The sequence below is a fragment of the Geotrypetes seraphini genome, chromosome 2 (genome assembly GCF_902459505.1).
Source record: "Geotrypetes seraphini chromosome 2, aGeoSer1.1, whole genome shotgun sequence".
Lineage (NCBI taxonomy): Eukaryota > Metazoa > Chordata > Amphibia > Gymnophiona > Dermophiidae > Geotrypetes > Geotrypetes seraphini.
The window spans coordinates 427,699,626-427,717,205 of NC_047085.1; the positions used below are offsets into that span (position 1 = coordinate 427,699,626).

The following is a 17,580-nucleotide window of genomic DNA, read 5'->3' on the forward strand; positions in this document are numbered from 1 at the left end:
AGTACACATGGAAGACTGTGGTTACTATCAGGCTGGGACTGAGGGCGACAGTCCATTACCGAATCCATGAGCACTGCCAGGCCTGTGCCAAACAACAACTGCCCCTGAAAAAGCAGCCTCGCCAAAGGCATCTGAGAGGTGGAAACACTAGCTCACTGCCCAACCTAGAGTATTACCAGCACTGTCAAAAGGACATATAAGACATCTGCTATATAAAGCTATCCCTCCATCAGTGTTTGAGGAGGAGGTTCCACCACAGCAGTCTCTAGTATACGCAGCCGAGAGGGCCAGGCATGTGCGACAAAAGACATCGCCATAGCAGCTCTGATGCTTAAATTGGCTGTTTCAAAGTTTCCTGAGGACCACAGCCACACAGTTGTCAACACAACACCTCCTGTAGAGGGAAGAGAGGTGCACTGAGGCACTGGTGCCAACAAGGAACCCACCTTGTTCTGCCCCAAAAGCTGGTGACACTCCTGTACCAGGGGATTCAAGCAGGACATAGCTCTAGCATTCTTCAAAACACCTTCTGGAGAGTCAAACTGCTCAGCGACCATTAAACTCATATCCGGATGCCAGGGAAAGGTCATAGAATGCGAGCACCCACTTAAAAGCCCGAACAGAGCTGGCTGAGTGGGTAAACTTAAGTCCTGCAAAGCTGCAGTAATAAAAACCAGCAGATCTGCAAATTGGAAAAGTGCAGGACAACAGGATAAGCAACAGGATCCAGAGCTGCCTCGCGGATCCAGCACCTAATAATAATAATAATAATAAATTTATTCTTTTATACCGCCATAAGAAACTGAACAATCAGTGAAGTGCATATATGTCATAAGATTTAAAAAAAACAGGATTAAAAGTTAGTAAAATAATTTCAATGTTAAAAAGACCTAATTATGTGATCTTGGAAAGACTGCACTGGCAACAAGGAATCAGAGCAACAGCCAGAACAAGTGGAGGCGAAGACACGCCTACGCCACCCAAAAATTCCCCGGGAGGAAAAGGAGACCGCTCAAGAAAAGAACAATCTGTTTTACAGGTTTAAAAAAAAAAACAAAAAACCTCTGAGCACCAAACCTCAGTATTTTAGAGAAGGTATCCGGCACCTTGGGCACGAAGTCACCCTTAGATGACTGAAATTCACGTGTTGCAGGCTGTAGAGCATCCACAGCCAGTCTGACCTAAAAACCAGCCATGCCAAGCTCTGAAAAGTAATGAAGGTCACCACACTGGGCTGGCTGAGCATCTGATCACCTGCTTCTGTGGAGGGAAAGTGAAGCCTGTCACTACCACCCCCACCCCTGGCTGCGCCATGCAGCACGTGGCACAAGGATGCTCTAAAAATGCTAAATTTGCACAATCCTGGCATGAATTCACATTAGAAATCCCCAAGGATTCTATCCCAGCAGTTTTCCAGACAAAATTCGAAGATTTGAAGAAGGGAGAAAAGGGAAAAAAAAAGATTGCTAAAAATGCAAGATGGCCACCGGCACCAAAAATGCGATGTTTTACACACTTCCAAAAGTCTAAAAATGGCAATTTTAGGATTTTTCAGGAGGGGGAACACTCAGAAACCCAGAAAATTCCTCAATTTCAATTTTCCTCAAATTGTCTGAGATCCTATCTACTCACTGTGACCAAAGACACTGGGCTGAACCTGCTTCCAGCTCCCTGCAGGGGAACGAATTCACTGCCACAATGCTGGGAAAGCTCTCTCCAAGCTGATCTTCGGGTTGTTGGTCAGACTCCACTGCCTGACCAAACCTCCACCACTGCGGACCACTGGATGCGCACCAGGATGGGCAGAGGCGTGAAATGCATCCGGCACACTGTGGGACACCTCTGAGCCCCCTAAGTGCACCTAACAGTCTGCACTCGACACCTCCCCCCCTCCCTGCTTAACAGAAGGTGAAACTAAGTCAGGTACGGCACTGAACTCCAGTGAAAACTATGCAGACTGGCTACCCAGAAAGGATCGGCCTGTCAGCTACAGACCGGTCTGTGCATTCTCAAGCAGGTAGAGCTCAAAATTCACTTCAAAGGTGAAATTACCCACAAAAGGGACGAAACTATTTTGAATATAAAACAATAAAATTAAGAGAGCAGAACACATGCAGCTGCAGCAATGTGTGCAGAAGGAAAGACTGTGGAGGGTGCTAAACTGATCAGTGAAGTACTAGAGAGGCAAAGTGAAAAATCCAGAGTAGATTCCTTCTGCAGTGCATGCGAGTATGGGGAAATAACCCAATTGTCTAGAATATCTCACCTACTGCATTGGAAATAATAAATGCAATTAATGTATAAAACACTTATTACTTGACCAGATAGCACAGTTACTTACCGTAACAGGTGTTATCCAGGGACAGCAGGCAGATATTCTTGACTGATGGGTGACGGCACCGACGGAGCCCTGGTACGGACAATTTTAGAGTGATTGCACTCTAAGAACTTTAGAAAGTTCTAGCTAGGCCGCACCGCGCGTGCGCGAGTGCCTTCCCGCCCGACAGAGGCGCGCGGTCCCCAGTTAGGATAAGCCAGCTAAGAAGCCAACCCGGGGAGGTGGGAGGGACGCAAGAATATCTGCCTGCTGTCCCTGGATAACACCTGTTACGGTAAGTAACTGTGCTTTATCCCAGGACAAGCAGGCAGCATATTCTTGACTGATGGGTGACCTCCAAGCTAACAAAAAGAGGGATGGAGGGAAGGTTGGCCATTAGGAGAATAAATTTTGTAAAACAGATTGGCCGAAGTGTCCATCCCGCCTGGAGAATGCATCCAGACAATAGTGAGATGTGAAAGTATGAACTGAGGACCAAGTAGCAGCTTTGCAGATTTCCTCAATAGGAGTGGAACGGAGGAAAGCTACAGACGCTGCCATAGCTCTAATTTTGTGGCCCGTGACAGAACCCTCCAGTGTCAGGCCCGACTGAGCATAACAAAAAGAAACGCAAGCAGCAAGCCAATTGGATAGAATGCGTTTAGATACAGGGTGACCCAACTTGTTAGGATCAAAGGACAAAAACAGTTGAGGAGATGATCTGTGAGGTTTGGTGCGATCAAGATAGTAAGCCAGAGCACGTTTACAATCCAAGGTATGCAAAGCCTGTTCACCTGGATTAGAATGAGGCTTTGGGAAAAAAAACAGGAAGAACGATGGATTGATTAAGGTGAAACTCAGACACAACCTTAGGAAGGAATTTTGGATGTGTACGAAGGACAACCTTATCATGGTGAAAAACAGTGAAAGGTGGATCAGCCACCAGTGCATGGAGCTCACTGACCCTCCTGGCAGAAGTGAGCGCTATCAGAAAGACCACTTTCCAAGTTAGAAATTTAAAATGCGTTGTGGCCAGAGGCTCGAAAGGAGGCTTCATTAACGCAGAAAGAACCACGTTAAGATCCCATACAACAGGAGGGGCCTTAAGAGGTGGTTTTACATTGAAAAGGCCTTTCATGAACCTTGAGACTAAGGGATGAGCTGAGAGGGGTTTTCCATGGATCGGCTCATGAAAAGCTGCAATGGCACTAAGATGGACCCTTATCGAAGAGGATTTAAGACCAGAGTCAGATAAGGACAAAAGATAGTCCAACACCAATCCCACTGCTGTAGATATGGGATTATGGTGATGTAACAGGCACCAGGAAGAAAACCGAGACCACTTCTGCTGGTAACATTGGAGAGTAGACGGTTTCCTGGAGGCATCAATAATAGAACGGACAGGCTGAGAAAGGAGAGCATGAGGTGAAGTCAGCCCGAGAGATACCAAGCTGTCAGGTGCAGAGACTGTAAGTTGGGATGAAGAAGCGTTTGCTGATTCTGTGTAAGTAGTGAAGGAAACAGAGGAAGAGGTATGGGTTCCCTGGAACTGAGTTGAAGTAGAAGGGAAAACCAATGCTGTCTGGGCCACCGTGGAGCTATGAGGATCATGGTGGCTTGTTCCCTCTTGAGCTTGAATAAGGTGCGCAGCATGAGCGGAAGAGGAGGGAATGCATAAAGGAAGAGATTGGTCCAATCCAGAAGAAATGCATCGGGTTCCAGACGGTGAGGAGAGTAAAGTCTGGAGCAAAACAGGGGCAGTTGATGGTTGTGGGGAGCTGCAAAAAGATCCACCTGAGGAGTGCCCCATTGAGAGAAAATGAACTGGAGAGTCGAGGGGTCGAGAGTCCATTCGTGAGGTTGAAGAATTCTGCTGAGGTTGTCTGCTAAGCAGTTCTGTTCCCCTTGGATGTAGACTGCTTTCAGGAATAGGTGACGAGCAGTCGCCCATGTCCAAATCCTTTGAGCTTCCTGACATAAAGGACGGGATCCCGTCCCTCCTTGTTTGTTGAGGTAATACATTGCAACTTGGTTGTCTGTGCAAATGAGAAGAACCTGAGGAAAGAGGAGATGTTGAAAAGCTTTGAGGGCGTAAAATATCGCTCTGAGTTCCAGGAAATTGATGTGGTGCTTCTTTTCCTGGGTGGTCCAAAACCCCTGAGTTTGGAACTAGTTCAAGTGAGCTCCCCATGCATAGGGGGAGGAATCCGTGGTGATGACTAGTTGATGAGGAGGTAGATGGAACAGTAGACCTCTGGATAGATTTGATGAGTTCAACCACCAAAGAAGCGACTGTCGAAGAGACGAGGTCACAGATATGTGTTGTGAACAAGGATCCGTCGCTTGTGACCACTGAGTCGCTAGGGTCCATTGAGGAGTACGCAGGTGGAGACGTGCGAAGGGGGTGACATGCACTGTGGATGCCATGTGGCCCAAAAGTACCATCATTTGATTTGCAGAGATGGAAGTTTTCTGGAACACCTGCTGACAGAGATGAAGGATGGTGTGAAGGCGGTTTGGAGGAAGAAACGCCCTCATCTGAACAGTATCCAGAATGGCTCCAATGAATTGAAGTCGCTGAGTTGGAATGAGGTGTGACTTGGGTAGATTGATCTCGAACCCCAACAGTCGAAGGAAGGAAATGGTCTGATTGGTGGCTATGTGAACGGACTGAGGAGAAGGAGCCTTGATGAGCCAGTCGTCCAGATAAGGGAAGACTTGAAAATTGTGGGAGCGGAGATAAGCTGCGACCACAATCAGACATTTGGTGAATACCCTGGGAGAGGAGGCTAAGCCGAAGGGTAGCACCTTGTATTGGTAATGATGTTGGTTGACAAGAAAGCGAAGGTATTGTCTGGACATCAGATGAATTGGAATGTGAGTATACGCCTCCTTGAGATCGAGGGAACATAGCCAGTCTTCCTGAGAGAGAAGAGGGTATAGGGTGGCAAGAGATAACATCTTGAACTTCTCCTTGACCAGACATTTGTTGAGATCTCTGAGATCTAATATTGGTCTGAGATCTCCGGTTTTTTTGGGGACTAGAAAGTACCGGGAATAAAATCCCAGGCCTTGCTGGTCTAGAGGAACTGGTTCGATGGCATTGAGAAGGAGGAGGGATTGAACCTCCTGACCGAGAAGGAGGGACTGAGCCTTGTTGGAAGCAGACTCTTTTGGTAGACTTAACGGTGGAGGAGTCTGAAAGTTCAGGGCATATCCGTGAGCGATGATAGCAAGTACCCACTGGTCGGAGGTAATTGCTTCCCATCGAGACAGAAAAACCTGTAGTCGACCTCCTATGGGCTGAGGTAGAAGGCATGAGGGAGGAAGACTGGCAATGTTCTCGAGAAGAGAGTCAAAAGGGCTGTGTAGACTTAGGTTGAACAGCCGGTTTTACAGCAGGCTGTTGTTGTTGACGAGCCTGTTGCTGCTGTTGACGCTGCCTGCGAGGTTGAGGAGGATGAGTCTGAGCCGGGCGAGCAGAAAACCTTCTTTGATAAGAAGGTTGTTGCCTGAATGGTCGAGGAGGAGGAGGTTTCTTCTTGTTTTTCAACAAGGTGTCCCACCTAGTCTCATGCGCGGAGAGCTTTTGTGTGGCGGTATCCATGGACTCCCCAAACAGCTCATCCCCCAGGCAAGGCGCATTGGCCAGTTGGTCCTGATGGTTTACATCCAGTTCTGAGACCCGTAGCCATGCCAACCTTCTCATTGCTACAGAAATAGCAGTGGCCCGTGACGTCAGTTCAAAAGTATCATAAATTGAACGGACCATAAACTTCCTGAGTTGCAAAAGACTAGAGGTACATTGCTGAAAAGCAGGAAGTTTACGGTCCGGAATGTACTTCTGAAAAGAGGTCACCTGTTGAATGAGATGCTTCAGGTAAAACGAGAAGTGGAATGCGTAATTACCTGAACGGTTGGCCAGCATGGCGTTTTGGTAAAGGCGCTTTCCAAATTTATCCATGGCCTTTCCCTCTCTGCCAGGAGGGACAGAGGCGTAAACACTGGCACCTACAGACTTCTTCAGGGTTGATTCCACCAACAAGGATTCATGGGGAAGTTGTTGCTTGTCGAATCCTGGGATTGGAATGACTTTATAAAGAGATTCCAATTTTCTTGGGGCTCCCGGGATGGTTAAGGGAGTTTCCAAGTTCTTATAGAAAGTTTCCCTCAAGATATCATGGAGGGGCAACTTTAAGAACTCCTTAGGAGGATGATCAAAGTCCAAGGCATCTAAGAATGCCTTGGACTTTTTAGAATCAGACTCCAAAGGAATTGAAAGGGTGTCTGACATTTCCCTTAAAAATTTGGTAAATGAGGAGTGCTCTGGCTTAGTAGCAGGGTCTTGCACCGATAGATCCTCCTCTTCAGATGAATAATCTTCCTCGGTACCGAGGTGATCATCCGAGTCATCCCACAAGTCAGGGTCCCGTACCGATTGGAGACGACCCTGAGAAAGTGGAGTCGAGGTGCCAACATGTTTAGTCTTGCGTACCGATTTCCCCGAACGGTTGGAGACGGTACCAGGGGAGTGTAGAACGGTACGGGGTTCAGAGAACGGTACCGGTTCAGAAGTGTCCGGAGCAGAACGTCGTTTCGGTTCCGCTGATAGAATAGGCATGGACATGGATTTGTGCGGTGCCGACAAAGTCGATGTCAATAAAAGGGGTTGATCGACGGTCGGCACCGAAGGCTCATTGGGTACCGACACTGGAGGATTCGGTGTCAACAGAGCCGGGAGCAATTGTTGTAGTTGCTGCTTAAGTTGGGCCTGGAGGATAGAGGCAATGCGCTCATCCAACGTAGGTCCCGATTGCACCGGTACCGGTCTTTTCTTGCTCGGTACCTTCGGTGCCGCTCTACGCTCGGGTGAAGTCGATGCCGATGACGAGGCAGTGACTTCAATGGGAGCGGAGCGTTTACGGGGCCGGCGCTCAGTCTGCAGGACTTGGCTCACTGCATGCTCGACTGGTGGCCCTAGGACAGTAGGGGAAGGCTTCTTAGCCGGCTTACCTACAGGGATCGACGTCGGCGATGTATCTGTCGGTGCCGAGACAGTCGGTGTCGATTTGGAGGAAGTTGCCGATGTCGATACTGGTGCAACTTCCATGTCGGTGCCGAACAGAATTCGTTGCTGAATCTGTCGGTTTTTTTAAAGTTCTTTTTTGTAAAGAACTACAGCGGGTGCAGGTGTCAGCCCTATGGTCCGGACCCAAACACTGAAGGCACCACTTGTGCGGGTCGGAGAGGGATATAGGGCGCGCACACCGCTGACACTTTTTGAAACCCGGTGACGGGGGCATGAAGGGAAAAACCGCTGTAGCAAAATCGAAGCCAGAGGCTTCGATGGTGCCAACAGGCCCCGCCGGGGTAGTCAATAAAAAAAAAGAAAAAAAGAAAACAATTTTTTTTTTTTTTTTTTACAAACGGTAAAAGAACAAGAAAGAAATAAAATGAAGAGAAAAATACGCGCGAGCGGGAAGGCAAGTGAACAGTTTAGAAAAAAACTTCCAACAGCCGTTGGAAACACGCGTCTTCTTAGCTCCGCGGAATTAAGAAAACTGGGGACCGCGCGCCTCTGTCGGGCGGGAAGGCACTCGCGCACGCGCGGTGCGGCCTAGCTAGAACTTTCTAAAGTTCTTAGAGTGCAATCACTCTAAAATTGTCCGTACCGGGGCTCCGTCGGTGCCGTCACCCATCAGTCAAGAATATGCTGCCTGCTTGTCCTGGGATAATAAGTTATATCAAGTTTTTTAGTTTATTATTTACAAAGTCTGCCATGTTATGCCATGAGGTGCATCAAAAAAAATCTCCCACTCTCCCTCACTTTCTGTTCCTACCTCAGTGATTCTCCTTCACCTCATCTGTCCAAAAGAAAGAATGCTGCCCTAACTAGTAGTGCTGCCCGATTCGAATCAATTCACCGATTCAAATCAGGTGAATCAATTCGAATCGATTCAATTTAAAAAAAAAAAATCGGCCTCCCGATTTGATGACTGACCCTTCCTCCGTGTCTTCCTAAAGCAGGAGCGGCAGCGCTGCCTCTTGCTGGCCATCCGCTGCAGCTCCTGCTTGAGGGGGGGAGGGTCAGTCAGAAAGGCCTGCATTTTCCCCCAGATTCCCCGCTCTTACCTTAAGGCTAATACGGCAGCCTGTAGGATCGCTGGTACTATAGTGATCCCTGCCTGGCACGTTCTTTCTGCTATGGTCCTGCCCCTGCTCTGACGTCAGCTGCAGGGATCGCTATAGCACCAGCGATCCTGCAGGCTGCTGTATTAGCTGCTTAAAGTAAGTGCGGGGAAGCTGGGGGAACATGCAGGCTTGTGGGGGGAGCAGGCCTTCGCGGCGGGGAGGAGGAGGAAGAGTGCCTTCGTGGGGGGAGCAGGTCTTCACAGCGGGGAGGAGGAACAGTGCCTTTGCAGGGTGGAGCAGGCCTTCGTGGCAGGGAGGAGGAGGAAGAGTGCCTTCACAGCGAGGTGGGGTGTAGGCCTTTGCGGCGGGGAGGAGGAGAAAGATTGCCTTCGCGGCAGGAGGCAAGCCTGTGCAGAGGGAGGAGGAGGAAGAGTGTCTTCGCGGCAGGAGGCAGGCCTGTGCAGAGGGAGGAGGAGGAAGGAGTAAGAGAGAGGAGAGGAGATGCCAGACCTGGGGTGAAGTGAAGGGAAGAGAGGGACCAAACCAAAAAGAGGGGGAGGAAAGCAGAGGAGAGGTGCTGGACTAATGGAGAGAGGGAGAGAGAAATGCAAGACCACAAGGGGAAGGGTACAAGTGGGACAGATACTGCTCCAAAGTAGGTGGGAAGGGTGCAGGATGGCAAGAGAAATAGTAGGAGAAAGTCTGTACCTGGGGAAGGAGATACAGGAGGTAAGGAAGAGAGAAAGAAGAAGCTGGATATGTGGAGAGATAAGATGCTGGGCATGGAGGGAGCATAGGAACAGGGACACAAAGGGGACAGTACTGGAGAGGAGAATAGGGACAGGGACACAGAAGAGAGATGCTGGATGAAAGGGTAGTTGAGAAAAGGAGAGATGGTGGATCTGTGGATGGTGGGGATCCATTCCTGCAGCTGCGGGGGGATGGAGATGAACAAAAGGAAAGATGCAAGACCTCCAGGGGAGGAAAGGGAAACAGAAGGGGAGGACAGAGATGGAAGATGGATGGTTAGCATGGAGAAAGAAGGAGAGCCTGATCAGAAGACAACCAGACCAAGATTGGACTAGCATGATTTAAAAAAAGACCAGACAACAAAAGGTAGGAAAAATAATTTTATTTTCTGTTTTGTGATTACAATATGTCAGATTTGAAATGTGTATCCTTCCAGAACTGGTATTAGACCGCGAGCGTAAGCTAGGATTTAACAGAGAGAGGAAAAGTATTTTTGTTTGTTTATTTTGTTTACACCACAGGACCAGTGTGGGTAGTAGAGGGTAAAGGGGGTGAAGAGGCTATAAAATAAACCCACCAAAACCACCCAATTGGGCAGGAAAATCGAATAGGCTGAATTGAATCAAATCGAAAATTTTTTTTCCTGAATCGGGCAGCACTACTAACTAGTGGAATGAGCACAGAGCTCGTGAGTTGGAGCAAGTTCAAGATTCTGTGGTCTCACCAAATGGCTTATTTTACAAAAGAAAGCCTATGCAGAAAAAGAAGACAGGGCCTGATTCATCCTCTTATCCTACCATACTTCCATCACCATGCTGTTGCTGTTTGTTTTCACATGAAATGCTTTCCCTAAAGAAGTGCACCCCAAGGCATCCCATTTCTCTACCCACCTCCTCCCAACACATACACACAAATCCAGTCCTGATCAGTTAGGGATAGACAGCACTTTCAGCTGGAAATCTTTTGGGTTTAGTCTGCCTGTAATGAGTCAACACAGAAAAAAAGAAAACAGTAGGGCGGCCAGTCAACTCAAACACATTAATTAAAATCAATAAATATAAAAAGATGGCTTGAAGAGTATATATGCCCAAACTTTTTATATAATTACTCGACAAGTATTTAATTTGGCCCATTGCTATGTGTTGGAAAAGCTGCTTTAAAGCATTACCAAATAAAGGCTCTTTATACTATTTTTTTGTTTTGAGATGGTACAACTCAAACGGTGGATATATAAGCGAGTATCTGACTTGCAACAAAATTTGAAACTGCCCCTGATATAGATGTTATGATGCTGAAATATGTTGGACTGGTTGAATAATTATATATAAAGTCTGGACATATAGAGACACTTTGAAACACCATTTTATATTTATTGTTTTTAATAAATTTGTTTGGGCCAACTGCCCCCCCCCCCCTACTGCTCTCTTTATTTTCATAAGAACATATGAGTTGCCATACAAGGACAAACCGAAGGGAGAGGAGAGGATAGTGGATGCTTTAGATGGGCAGACTGGATGGGCCATTAGGCCTTTATCTACCCTCATGTTTCTATGAATCCTGTTTTCAAAAGTGGCCAACCCAAGTCACAAGTACCTGGCAAGATCCCAAGTAAAACTGATTTAATGCTGTTTATCCTAGGAATAAGCAGTGGATTTTCCCAAGTCTATCTTAATAATGGCTTATGGACTTTTCTTTTAGGAAATTACCCTAAACTTTTTAAAACCCTGCTAAGCTAACTGCTTTCACCACATTCTCTGGCAACAAGTTCCAGAGTTTAATTACACATTGGGTAAAGAAATATTTTTTCTGGTTAGTTTTAAATTTACTACTTAACAGTTTCATTGCATGCCCCCTAGTCCTAGTATTTTTGGAAGGAGTAAACAAGCGATTCACATCTATCTACCTGTTCCATTCCATTCAGCATTTTATGGACTTCTAGCATATCTCCCTTGAGCCATCTCTTCTCCAGGCTAAAGAGCCCTAGCCACTTTAGCCTTTCCTCATAGGGAAGTTGTCCCATCCCCTTTTATCATTTTAGTCATCCTTCTTAGTACCTTTCCTAATTCCTCTATATCTTTTTTTGAAATGCAGTGACCAGAATTGCACATAATATTCAAGATGCGGCCATACCATGTAGTGATACCATGTATAATAACATTCTCATCTTTGTTTTCCATTCCTTTTTTAGCTGTCGCTACACACTGAGCTGAAGGTTTCAACATATCTTCAACAATGACTCCTAAAGTAGAACCTTGCAGCACATAGCTAGCTATAGTTTGGGGTTCCTCTTTCCCACATGCATCACTTTGCCCTTGCACATATTAAGTGCCATCTGCCATTTTGATACCCCGTTTCCTAATCTCAGAAGGTCCTCTTGTAGTTTTTTCACAATCCTCTTGCAATTCGACAAATTTTGAACAACATTGTGTCACCAGCACATCTGATTATCTCACTAGTTCTTCTCATCTTTAAATCATTGATAAATATGTTAAAAAGCAATGGTCCCAGTACAGACCTCCTGGGAACCCCACTATTTACTTTTTGCCATTGAGAATATTGACCATTTAACCCTAATTTCTGTTTTCTGTCTTCATTCCATGTTGCAGCTCGCTTTTGCCTCTCTTACTTCCGAGTGTAATAAATCAATAACTGCAGCATTCAACTTGAAACTCAGACTTATAAATCTAACAATCTTATCAGATAAAGTCATGAAGACAAGATCTATAGATATTTGATGGTTTGCCTTGACAGAAGGCTGCATTAAATTGGTTCTGGCATGAGTTTACCTTGAGTAATACCTAATTGCTTCTGAGTTCTGTTTTAAGGCAATCAACACAAGTGCACCTCACTTTCATAAACAAAATGCAGGAGAGCCTACCTGAAGGAAAAATGTGATAAAGGAAATGCCTCCAAGAGCTAAAAACAACAGGGAGTACATGATGGATTCCTTCTCCATTTCTGAATGTTCTTTTGCAAATATCTAAGAATCCAAAAAGTGGAGATTTTCATTAGGTTAAAAAAAAATAATAACAACAACATAAATCTTCCTACATTTGTCTGCTGCAGGTGAAAGATTCTATTTTCACAGGTGAATACACATACACATATTAAGACTTTTGAGGGTAAGGTTATAACAGCCTAACCAGAGCAGCAGATAAGCACACACATTTTTTTTAATAAGAAAATTATGTGTGTAGCATCTTGCTAACATGCCTTGTCATTGCTGTTGCAGACAGAATACTCTGGTCCCTGCTCTAAAAATTAGAGGCCAAATGGTAATCATAGATGGTACACACAGAGATTCTGAACCAATAGGATTCAAACAGGAGATTTAGGAGGTACCGCATAAACTTGAATATAAACCTGTCTGAATATAAACCGATAACATTTTCCCCTACAATAAGGAGGGAAAATGTCAACTCAAATAAAAACTGATGGTTTAAATTCAAGTACATAAGAATATAAGAATATCCTTACTGGGTCAGGCCAATGGTTCATCAAGCCCAGTAGACGGTCTCATGGTGGCCAATCCAGGTCACTAGTACCTGGCCAAAACACAAGGTGTAGCAATATTCCATGCTACCGATACAGGGCAAGCAATGGCTTCCCCCGTGTCGTTCTCAATAACAGACTATGGATTTTTCCTCCAGGAACTTGTCCAAACCTTTCTTAAAACCAGCTATGCTATCTGCTCTTACCACATCCTCTGGCAATGCGTTCCAGAGCTTAACTATTCTCCGAGAGATAAAAAAAATTTCCTCTAATTGGTTTTATAAGTATTTCCCTTTAACTTCGAGTGTCCCCTAGTCTTTGTAGTTTTTGATGGAGTGAAAAATCGATGCACTTGAACTCGTTCTACTCCACTCAGGATTTTGTAGATTTCACTCATATCTCCCCTCAGCTGTCTCTTTTCCAAGCTGAAGAGCCCTAACCATTTTAGGGGCAGAAGTGACCCCTCCTCTCTTCCTTGAGGTGTCCTGTCTGCCAGCTCTGCAGCCAGCCAGCCAACCAGTCTGTTCCCCTTCCAGGATCCACCCCCACTCCCGGACCCATCACAGGCCTCCAATACTGCCCTGGTGGTCTAATGGTATGAGAAGCTGGAGCTATTTATCAATCCCTCCCTCCCTACCTCAAGGTGACTTTGCCTCTGCAAAAAACCAGTTTGCCGCCCTGTACATGTCTAGATTTGAGGATCGTTTTGTTTATAAAGCAACCCATTATTCTTTTGTACCATTTTGGGTCCGTTTTTTGGACGACGTGTTCCTACTCTGGCAGGGGACACAGGAACAGCTTGACCAGTTTCTTTTATATTTAAATACAGCAGATGAGCACATACAATTTACGATGACATGCCACCAGACACATATTGAGTTTTTGGATATCTCCATTTCGGTGGTAGAGGGTGAGATGTGTACATCGTTATTTAGAAAACCGGTGGCGCGTAATACGCTGCTCCACTTTGATAGTTTTCACCCATTTAAACTATGGTTTAATTTGCCCATCGGTCAATTTCTCAGAGTTTGCCGAATATATTCAACTTTTGAGGAATACAAAGTCCAAGCTAAGCTGCTCACTAAGAGGTTTGTAGAGAGGGGCTATCCAGGTAGAGCCATTAAACAAGCATACACACAGGCTAAGTATGCCCAAAAATAACTTTTACTAAAAGAATTAGACCACCTAGATGAAAAGGCGGGGGAGGTTTTGACATGTGTCCTTCCCTTTTCTCGAGCAGCAAACATTTTGGTTAGAATTATGAGACAGCATTGGCAGGTGGTACAGATCCACCAAGCTTTGCATGAATTTCCTAGGATAGCTTACTCTAGGGGGAAAACAATAGGACAAAGATTTAATTTTCAAAAATATGGGGTGAAAGAGAGGGTGGTGGGGGATCAACATAGGAGGTGCAAAAAATGGTGTGCCACTACTATAGAAGGGGCTAGTTGGAAAGTCCCAGGTAGGGAGGTTATCTTAAAGTCCTTATTATACACCGACTGTAACTCGACGGATGTGGTATACATCATAGTATGCCCATGTGAATTAATATACATCGGGTGGACAAGTAGACCAGTAAAAACACAGTTAACGGAACACAAATCCCGCATTATTAATAGACATCTTCAGGCCCCCATGGTGAGCCACTGGATTACCAAGGCTCACAAGGTGGATGAGATTTGGTGGCGTGTCATTGATAAGATCAAAGGGACGGTGGGAATACAGAAAAAGAACTGAATGAAAAAGAACAGAGATACATTTTTCAGATTGATACAGTGGAACCAAAAGGGCTTAATGGAGAACTGGAGTGGGCGTCTTTGATAGGTTGAAGGATGATCCAATGGTGTATAGGGGGCATTAACCTTTGTAAACTTTACTAAGTATTTAAACCTTGGGTGAGACGCCGCCACCATCTTTCTCTCCTAAGCATTATAGAGTCGGATGACGGTGACACTCTTGGTAAGGATTCATTTTAATAAATATTTAAAACATAAGATGTTTAATAAAGCAGTGATTTGGAAAATATTGTTAAAACACGTTTCTTTTGGTTTTTAGGAAGACCCTTGATAAAGCACAAGTGTGCGAAACATGTCGGGTCGTCTCTCCCGAGCTATGTTAGCCTAAAAGATAAGTGGCTTTAACTTTTTCTAATTTTTAGATGAGTGTTAAAATTTATTAAAACTTAAATATGTTAAGAATAAGGACAATTATTTAAAAAGCTAAGATTAGAATCACGGGTACGAAAGCTGGTGATAAGAATCATGTCTTCCTGCTGTCATAACTCTTTTACAGTGGTGGAGCGGTGGGGCTGAGGCTTTCTTACAAACTTAAAAGCAAACCTGAAGTTGGTTTTGAATTCGGGACTTGTTTATATAAATGGACATATGATTTGAGATAGTTCTGAATTAATAGTGAAACAGTCTAAAGCTGACCGCATATAAGTAATCTTCCTATCTATGTCAGGGGATATTTCACCCAACCGTGGGTTTATCATTCACCTGTTCATAAAGGCAAGCTTCTAGCACTCAGGGAGTCATATAATCTGAAACAGAACTACCACAACTACTAGAATGAGACCATAGTAATCCTGTTGACACCCACTAATATAAATACTAAAGGTTTAATATAAATATAATATAATAATACAATTTTTATAGTCTGTCATAACTCATATCTCTAGACCAGACATCCTAAACCAGTCCCTTGGTACACTTTGTTCCATTGGGTTTTCAGGATATCCACAATGAATACTGCACGAGATAAATTTTTATGAACTGCCTTAATTGCATGCAAATCTAACTCATGAATATTCATTGTGATTATCCTGAAAACTTGATGAATTGAGCGATGTCCTGGCAGAGCCGTTGGCCATGCTCTTCAATCTTTCCCTAAGCAAGGGAAAAGTACCCCTGGACTGGAAAACTGCCAATGTTATCCCGCTCCACAAAAAGGGAGGTAGGTCAGAGGCTGAAAATTATAGACCGGTGAGTCTCACATCAATAGTGAGTAAACTCATGGAAAAATTGATTAAGGACAGATTAGACACGTTTCTGGACGATGAATGATTAAGAGATCCCCACCAGCAAGGCTTTACAAAGGAAGGTCTTGTCAATCCAACCTGATAAGCTTCTTTGATTGGGTAACAAAAAAACTGGACAAGGGTGAGTCCCTGGACATAGTGTACTTGGACTTTAGTAAGGCATTTGATAATAAATAGTAGTAGTAGTAAATATGTTTACTAAAGAGATAAGCAACAACATACAATATAGAGTCAGAATTCTTTTCCAGTTTTTACACCCCCACAATTATATTAATTCCCTTCCACCCTCACTTCCCCATTACTATGACACCAGGAATAACCAGGGGAACTAAAACAGCATGCATAACACAAAAAAGGAGGGAGAATAAGCTGCAAATGCCAAGACAAGAGACATTAATTCCCAAACCATCTCCTTCCAATTCAACTATACAAAAATATATAGCAAAGCAGGCAAATATAATGACCCTAATGCTAAGAAGATTAACCCCACAAACCAGAGCTGAAAATTGTTCAGGAAACCCAGAGGAAATTGTACTGATCCTAACCCATCATCAACATGTCCTACCTTACCATAGAGGCATCAGCTAAGAACATCAAACATCATGACCAACATAGGTCAGCCCATATGCCTGGATATAGCTCCCATCCCTCTCCTGACCCCATTTCCACCTGAAACCCCCTTCAATTCCTCACCCTTACCAACCCACCCCTCTCCCCCATCAAAGACCAACCACAAAAACAACTCCAATTCAGCAGTCTAAAGGTGTAAGGTGTTTAAAACTGAACTTTGAGCCCTAGCTGGCAAGCTTTGAATATAGGGCTCCCAGGTCATCCAAAATAATCGCTGCTGCTTATATGTGGGAGATGTGGCTCTAGCTTCCAAAAGCATAAGAGCATGATATGAAGCTCTCCAATGCCAGAAGTTGGCTTTTTTGGGGGAGGCATCCCCCAGCCAATATTGCAGTACACATTTCTGCCGCACCATTAAGGCTTTGCGAATCAAGCTCCTACCCCGTTTGAGAGAACCCCTCTATTGAAGGAAGAGTACCATCTGAGGGGCAGGAGGCAATATGATTCTTGTAAGCGCTCCTATGTAAGAACAAATCTCCATCCAAAAGATATGGATACGGGGGCATAACCAAAACGCATCACCTGGAATCCAGTCGGGTTTTCAGGATTTCCCCAATGAATATGCATTGAGAGCAGCGCATGCAAATAGATTTCATGCATATTCATTGGGGAAATCCTGAAAACCCGACTGGATTCCGGCCCTCGAGGACCAGAGTTGCTCACCCCGACCTAGGGCAGGTTCTAGTGGAATGCTTGTACTTGATAAACATAGGCACACACCACCAACCGGAAGGTACATTTTCAATAATATGCACTGGAAATAGTGAACGTACCCAAACGAATAGCCATTGCTATTGTGCTCTCCACATTCTTCCCCAAATCCCGTCCACTTTGCAGCAATCTGTGTATAATCTCTAGTGGAGTGCAGGGCCCGAACATTCCTATGGTAATAAGACACTGAATACGCCCAATTTGAACAGGGTATCCAATTTCATTCCTACCTCCAAGGCCATGCCTTCCTTCAGCAAAGATCTAATATAGTGAGTCAGTTGGAGATAAGCATATAAAACAATGTTTTAATTGTAACCATTGAAAATATTGTTCAGCCTCCAACCGAAAATTCCTACACAAATCTTCTAAAGTCTTAAAATTAGCCCCCTGAAAAAGCTGACCAACAAACCAAATTCCTTTGATTTGCCAATCTAACCAACTAAAAACTTTGTCCTGAATCTTAAGATCCGGATTACACCAAAATGAAACACAGTAAAAAAACTGGCCA

The 17,580-nt window shown here is 44.8% G+C and overlaps 1 protein-coding gene across 1 annotated transcript in view; it reads right to left on the reverse strand.

The window, feature by feature from the left end:
- Positions 1-17,580, reverse strand: part of ABCB1 (ATP binding cassette subfamily B member 1) — a 356,266-nt gene that overhangs the window by 85,405 nt on the left and 253,281 nt on the right. Inside the window, exon 18 of the mRNA XM_033931220.1 lies at positions 12,078-12,179. Within this exon, the coding sequence (XP_033787111.1) occupies positions 12,078-12,179 (102 nt within the window). The remainder of the gene's footprint in view (positions 1-12,077; positions 12,180-17,580) is intronic.